A 7,923-nucleotide genomic window follows, 5' to 3' on the forward strand; every position below is an offset into this window, starting at 1 on the left:
CTGACCTAGTGACTCAAGGTGGTGATCACTTTGGCTAAAGTCAGGGACAGATTCCAAGAGACTGTTTTCAGGAGAGAAGCAAATTAATGCTTGACTTCCACATAAAAAGTAGAATCTGGTGCGGAGGGGCTCATGGCACTTTTGGGAAGAAACACAAAGCTGCTTCAAACAAGTGGGACCTACATCAGTTGAGGGACACCGATTGATATTGCCTCCAGTGTGGCCTCCTCACAAGCTGGTAGGACTCCCAACCCCATTTGAATAATTGAGTCTACCCCTTGTTTTGGGAAGGACTGAGAACCATAAGTCAACCTGTCCTGTTTGTCTGTGCCACTACCCCATGAAATGACTGAGTGCTGGCTACGGGAATAGTGATGGGGACAGCATGTGAGTATTGGTGTTTATGTGGGAGGTACAGGAGCTGAGGCCACCTCTGTCATTTCCCATCTCTTGGGAAGGCTAAGCAGAATAGCAGTCAAATCCCTGACAGAACCAAGGTGGAGAATGGCAGACCCACAGTCTGTTAAATTTAAGGCACTTGCAACAGTCTGGGAGAGGTGAAGCAGGGTGTTTCCCTTAGCAAGGAAGGTTCCAGGGAAAGTGGGTTGGAAAGACAGAGCTGATTAATATCTCTCCTTCTCCCATGTCCCCAGGGTCTGAACTGTTCCTTCCCAGGTGCCAACGCTGTTGCTCTCCCTCCTCTGTCTCAAAATTTGTATATCCCATTCCAGTAGCTGGAACTTCTCCCTTTTCCTGATGGTCTCCTCCTCCTAATCATCACCTGAAAGTGTTAGGTATGAAAACGACAAGGGCATTTTAATCAAACTTATAGGGACACATTCTGAACCCACTTAGCCTATGGACCACTGTTTGTATGTGGCAGGGAATATTGAGGGCTCTGACAGAGGTGTCACAGCCAAGGGCTGCAGTTATTCCTCTGATCCCAGGAGTGCCAACAAGAGAATTCTGGTGGCCTGGACCACAATTACATTTGAGTCTTTCCAGACACAATGATGCACACCTGGATCCAACAACTTGGGAGGCTGAGGCAGGAGGATCACAATTTCAAGGCCAACCTCAGCAACTTAGCAAAACTCTGTTTCAAATCAAAACATAAAAAAAAAAAGGACTGAGGGTGTGGTTCAGTGGTAAAATGACCCTAGATCCTATCCCCAGTACCATACATTACACACACACACACACACACATTTGAATCTTCTAATCCCCCTGTTGACTAGGCTGCTACCTGGGAGTCACCAACAAGCCTGGCCTGAAATTGATGTTAGGGGGAAGAAAGAAACATTGTGTCCCCTACATGGTGAGTATGGAACCTGGAATTTTCAAAATTGTTCTAAAAAAACCTCCACTCTCACATTCCAATCTTCATGAAGGATGTGGCCAAGATGGGAGATGGTCCCATCCTGGGGACAGCTGCATTCATAATTTCGATTGCCTTACCAAGGTGTGGGGACCAGGAGGGAGAGCTAGAAATATTCCTGAGTTGATTTTTGAGGAGGCTATTTCAGAGCTCACAGGGGCTGGTAGGGAGCATGGTCACTGTCAGCCTATTCTGAGTGGCTTTTGGGATAAAAGACTTCATATGGTCCAGAAAACTATAAACACAACACAGATTCATCTCAAGAACTACAATGGCAGGCTGGGGTTGTAGCTCAGTGGTAGAGCACTTGCTTAGCATGTGTGAGGCACTGGGTTTGATCCTAAGCACCACAAAATTTTTTTTTTTTAAAAAGGTATTGTCCATTTACAACTAAAATAAAAACAAATAATAATAAAGGACCACAGTGGCAAGGCACCATTTGACCTGAAAAGTGTGAGGTATCACCATAGTCCCAAAGGGGAACCGAGCATCTTGTGTATTAATCTGTCAGGTGTGGGCAGGGGCGGTGCTACATATAGTGTAATCTCCCTTATTGTGAAATGAACAGATGAACTTTTGGCAGAAATCACAAGTCAGGCATGGAGTGGCAGCCTCTGCTTCAGAAGCGCAGAATCCTTTCCTTTGTACCCACTCTATGATGGCGAATGTGCTGCCAGTCTAGTATGGTGATGGATCCAGGTGGAAATGAGAAAATGGCAGTGCAGCAAGCAGTGAATCACGATCCACAGCTTGATCCCAGTCAGTGTCATCATATAATGGGCCCTTAACACGGGCATCTGTGTGAGTGACAGACAGTTTGAGCAGCTGCGATTTGTTTCCATGATTAGTTTCAGTTTGATGAAAACTTTGCTAGGGGGCTGGGGATGTGGCTCAAGCGGTAGCGCGCTCGCCTGGCATGCGTGCGGCCCGGGTTCGATCCTCAGCACCACATACCAACAAAGATGTTGTGTCCGCCGAGAACTAAAAATAAATAAATAAATAAAAAAACTTTGCTAGGTGGTTTGGCAGTGTTCTTGTTACCCACTTTGTGCATTTCACATTGGGTGGCTGCAGGACTCAGCAACCATGGCCACCTTGCTTTCCACCTGCAGTCGAGATGTCTGCACCATTGGCTGACCTGGATCAGTCTCTAGCTGAAGATTCCTCAATTTTGTTGGTCTTTTAAAGAACTTTTGGATCAATTTCTATTCTCTATTTCACTTATTTCCACTCAAATCTTTATTATTCTTCCTTTATTATCTTTCCTTCTACTTGTTTTTGGTTTGTTCTTCTAGTTTCTTAAGGTGAAACAATTATTTATTGATTTGAGATCTTTTTTTCTTTTTAAAAATTTTTTAAAGATGTTGATGAACCTTTATTTTATTCATTTACTTATATATGGTGCTGAGAATTGAACCCAGTTCCTCACACGTGCTAGGCAAGTGCTTTACCACTGAGCCACAACTCCAGCCCTTTTTTCCTTTTTAAATATAAACATTAGAAGCTATACATTTCCCCCCTAAGCACCACTTTGGCTGCATTCCATAAATTTTCTACATTGTTTTCATTTTAATTAATCTCAAAGTATTTTCTAATTTCCTGTGTGATTTCTTCTATGACCCATAGATTTTTTAGGAGTATGTTGTTTAATTTCTGTATAAAGTTTTCCCAAATCCCTTTCTGTTATTGATTGCTAATTTCATTCTATTATGGAATGAGAATAGATTTTGTATGAGTTCAATCTTTTTCAATGTATGGATCCTTAGAGAGTTTTCAGACCTCACATACCGTCAATCCTGGAGAATATTCCATGTGCATTTCAAAAGAATATGAATTCTGCTGTTTATGGAGTGTCCTATAGATGTTTGTTAGAATGTTGTTTGATGTCTGTCTGACTTGCATAGCTGTGACCTTTGTTTTTTAAAGGAAGTGCTTAGGGGAAAATTTATAGTTGTTAATGTTTATGTTGAAAAGGAAAAAAAAAAGATCTCAAATCAATAACCTAATATTTTGCCTTAAGAAACTCGAAGAACAAAACAGTACAAGCAAAGGGAGGACAATAAGGATAATCAAGATTTGAGTGCAAGTAAGTGAAATACAGCAAAGTGACTGGGAGAATCAACTAATCCAGAAGTTAATTATTTGAAAAGAATTGACAAACCTTTACTAGCGACCGAGCCACTCAAACCCAGATCAGCCAATGGTGCAGACCTCACAGCTGTTGATAGAAAGTGATATGGCTGTGGTTGTTGAGTCCTAAAGTCTCCCAGAGGTGAAATAGTCATTAATAAGCACACTGCCCAACAACATGCAGTGATGGCGGGTATTTCTGTCGTCATAATAAGATCTCTTAGGTTTTCATCTGGTTTTACTATGGGAGTTTTCTGGAGTGGTGGAGCTGATCACAAGAATTTATCTAAATTTTTTGGGTCACTCTCTCCTTCTCTGGTGGTCATCTTTATCAGCATTGCAAACCAGAACAGAAAGAGCCCAAAGAGTAATCAGTAGCCCATCTATGATTTCCTATTGGATTTCGCCCATCTCAGGAAACTTTGCTTAAGGGAGTAAAGGTTCCCGTAATGGGTCCCTGCAGCATCCAGGACCCACTGGAAAAAATAACTCTGAGACCCTCTACTGTGATCTTGGAATAGACAGAAGGTTGTCTTGATAGTAGGGCTGAGTTGTACAATGGCCCGGCTGTTGCCATTCTTTTTTAACCAAGCACCATGTCTCCTGCCTATCAGCCCTGAAGTGAACCAGCCAAAATTCTAATGAGTCATCCAATTTCTGTCCATAGTGGTGATAAATTTTACTCCATCTGCATTTAATATGTGTACACATCTTGGCAAATGCTGTCTGAAAGGGGATGGAAACTTCTATAATTCCGGGATGAGTGTCAGTACTTCTTGTTTCAATGAGGCAGACCTGTAGCTGTGAGAAACTATCTATTCCTCCATTCCCCAACCCCACCCAGAGGAGAGGAGTAATAATCAGGGAAATGACTGGTAGCTGACTTTGAACCTACTTCATGGTAACTGGCCTGTAAGCAATGACCTAATTCCTTATGAAACAAAATTGAAAACCTTTATTGCCCAGTTGGTCATACAATTTGGTCAACAAGCATGCTACCAATTCCCTGTCCTTCCTTCAAAACCTGTTAATCAGCCCATGAAGTCCTCATCTTTCTTACAAAAAGCAACATCTCTGTCCCCATTCTACCCTCATTGGCATCAATGTCAAGAAGTATATTGCTTGCTTTGCCAGCACATATACTAAAATTGGAAGGTACAGAGAAGATTAGCATGGCCCCTATGCTAGGATGACATGCAAATTCATGAAGCGTTCCACAGTTAGAATTTATTAATAAAAGAATCTTTCACTTAAGAACTAAAATCTTAAGATTTTTCCCCATTTGGAGTGGTTTGTTTTGGTTTTGGTGGGAGGATGCGGGGATTGAACCCAGGTTCTTAGGCATGCTGAGTATCTTAGGCATGCTAAATACATGCTCTACCACAGAGCTACACCCCATCCTTTACCCTATGCTGAAAGGGGATGGGAACATCTGTACTTCCGGGATCAGTGTCAGTACTGCTTGTTTCAATGAGGCAGACCTGTATCTGACTGTGAGAAGCTATCTATTCCTCCCCAGGACATATTTATGCAGGATATGCAGGAGGGGTATTGGGGATTGAACTCAGGGGCCCTCAACCACTTAGCCACATCCCCAGCCCTATTTCTTGTATTTTATTTAGAGACAGAATTTCACTGAGTTCTTTAGTGCCTCACTTTTGCTGCGGCTGGCTTTGAACTCATGATCCTCCTGCCTCAGCCTCCCAAGCCGCTGGGGTTACAGGCATGTACCACTGCACCTGACCCTACCCTACTTTCAAACAAACTAGTTAAGACTGACACAAGTTCATGGATGCTGGCAAAAGACACAAGACTTCTGGGATGAAGACAAAGGACTTTATTACAGCACAGCAAGCAACATGAATGTAAGCATATCTATTACTTCCCCCTTACAAGTCTATTGAAGGGGGCCTGCATAGATGCCTACGCATGGTGAGTTGAATTACAGAGAACCCAGATCTTTTATAAGGGACAGTGGGTATAGCAGCCCTTTGCTCTAGAAGGAGCCATTATTTCTACAGTCCAAGGCTGTACACTATACAAACATACTTTAAGATAGTCCAGAATAAAGGTACATACTCTTTTGTGTCTCTGCTCCTGCAAAACCTGCATAAATGAGAGATTGGTAGAGAACAGTTGCCTAGTACTCTTTACTCACATCTCCTCACTACATCCTCACACAATCCTGCCAAGTAAACATAAGTAGCTCTGTTTCAGAGGAGGAATTGAAGTCTGGAGAGGTGAAGTCAATTACTCCAGGTGACAGAGCCAGTAAGCAGAAGATCTAGGATCAAACTCAGGCCTGCCTGATTCCAGGCCTATGTCTTGTCCACCCTACAGTGGATCTTGAGGCAGGAAGAAGTCCTGAGAGAGGAAGGGGATAGAATTCCCTGGAGTAGTGGGACAGGAAGAAAGTAGGAACAGTAGGAAGAGATGAGAGGGAACAAGGATTTTATTTGTAGGATCTTGGAGACCATAATAAGGACTTTGGACTATTGTTTAAGTGTAATAGGGAGATGCCAGCTAGTTCTGAGCAAATATAACATGCCATATGTTTTAAAAGACTTATTCAAGTTTCCTACTCTGTGAAATGGTGACAACAGAACAACAATATGAGGAGAAAATGAAAGGGGAAAAATGGGAGGATAAATGACCAGTTGATACCTGGCAGAACAGGAGCTGAGTGGGTCTTGATGATGACACAGAGGGTACACTGGGGAATTCAGGATGGGCTGGAACTGGAGACTGTAATGGCCTGGAAAGTCTGTGCATATAGGCTGGAGTCCAAGAGATGGTTCAGGGACAGTTTCTATAGTCAGTCTGGCAGAAATGAATTGGGATGCAGGCCCTGAGTCAAGTACATTGCTGCCCAAGAACCTGTTGATGATGGAGAGAGTAAAGAGGTACACAGGGCTCTCCTAGGAGGCAGCAAGGGTGAAAAAAATGGCAGTGCCAGGGGGTCCTGTAGGAGGAAGATGGGGATTGGTGAAGGGCATTACAAGTAAGATTAAGAAAGCATATTTTGCCGGGCATGGTGGGACACGCCTGTAATCCCAGTGGCTCCAGAGGCTGAGATGGGAGGATCATGGGTTCAAAGCCAGCCTCAGCAAAAAGTGAGGCACTAAGCAACTCAGAGAGACTCTGTCTCTAAATAAAATACAGAATAGGGTTGGGGATGTGGCTCTGTGGTCGAGTGCCTCTGAGTTCAACCCCTAGTACAAAAACAAAAAACAAAAAACAAAAAAAAAAACAACCATGTTTTGTCCAGGGAAGGAGGTTTCGGATGCGATTATGGGGGGTCTAGTCTTAACTCCTTTTTTACTGTCCTGGTTTACAGCCTTGAGACCTAGCAAGCTGCACATCTAGGGACCCCTGCCTACCCCATCTGCTTCTAATCTAATAAGGAGGTAGATACACATAGAAAAAGAACACGAAAGAAAGGGGAAAATCATAAAGGCCAATGTTCAGGGAGTACCAGCAACTTTCACTTGCAATCCACTTAAGAAAAGCCTAACGGTCACAAGTATATGTAATAAGTCCCCCATCCCCACTCCAGAGCGGCGCGGCTGGAACCTGATCTGCGCATGCCCAGCACAAAGCGGTTTTTCAGTCAGCAAACTTTCTAAGGTCATAAAATTAAAAAAAAAAAAAAAAAAAAAAGGTCTGCTTAGGGACAGGCTTTGCATTAGTCCCAGGAGTCCCAGGTCTTGGCACTAGGTGGGGGTAGAGCATGTGACAGACTAGAACCCTGGACGTGCAGAAGGGGAGGGTCTTGAAATAAGCCGAAAGCGACAATGATTCCCGCTGGTCCAAGTGAGGCTCCACACGCGCGCAACCACGATGGCGGTGGTTGGGATTACGACACTGCCCCGCCGGCTCAGCCTGTGAGGAAAGGACAACCCCAAGTCAGGCAGAGGCCAGCGAGGGCTTTTCAAATCAAGTGGTCCCCTCAATTCGCGGAGGGCAGGAAAAGCGACCTAGCGAACTCACTCCCGAGCCCTACGACGCGAGCAGGATTTCCCCGAACACGCCCCTCCAGTTTCTGTTTGCCGGGTTCCGGGTGACTGACGCGCCTCTCGGGTAAAGTGGAGACCGCTGCAGACACGCCCCACTGTGGGCAGAGCGAGATCTGAGGACTCCTGGGATGCGTCACTTCCGCCCTCATCCTCAGGCCCTTGTGGAAGGGGCGGGGGCGCGGTGAAGGCGCTCTGCTTGTGCGACATTTCCGGTGAGCCCAGCGGCGACAACGGCAACATGGCCCTGAACGGCGCTGGTGAGGACTTGGGCTACGGGGGCCTGTAGCTGCGGGGCGCGGGAGCCTGCTCGCTCCGGCAAGATCCCGGTCCCTTGTGCCTGTCTTCCCCAGAAGTCGACGATTTCTCCTGGGAGCCCCCGACTGAGGCGGAGACGAAGGT

At 44.9% G+C, this 7,923-nt stretch overlaps 1 protein-coding gene and 1 non-coding gene across 2 annotated transcripts in view; both read left to right on the forward strand.

Annotated features, from left to right (window-relative positions):
- The first annotated feature begins 4,630 nt into the window (after window positions 1–4,630).
- Window positions 4,631–4,732, forward strand: LOC125618128. The gene has a single exon (XR_007349378.1). It is a non-coding gene; the product is annotated as a U6 spliceosomal RNA (small nuclear RNA).
- Window positions 4,733–7,747: 3,015 nt separating this feature from the next.
- Ehbp1l1 (EH domain binding protein 1 like 1) overlaps window positions 7,748–7,923 on the forward strand; it is a 22,761-nt gene continuing 22,585 nt past the window's right edge. The window contains exons 1-2 of the mRNA XM_048807643.1: window positions 7,748–7,781; window positions 7,875–7,921. Coding sequence (XP_048663600.1) covers window positions 7,763–7,781; window positions 7,875–7,921 — 66 coding nt within the window. The 5' untranslated portion in view covers window positions 7,748–7,762. The remainder of the gene's footprint in view (window positions 7,782–7,874; window positions 7,922–7,923) is intronic.

Source organism: Marmota marmota, unplaced genomic scaffold (genome assembly GCF_001458135.2).
Source record: "Marmota marmota marmota unplaced genomic scaffold, marMar, whole genome shotgun sequence".
Classification (NCBI taxonomy): Eukaryota; Metazoa; Chordata; class Mammalia; order Rodentia; family Sciuridae; genus Marmota; species Marmota marmota.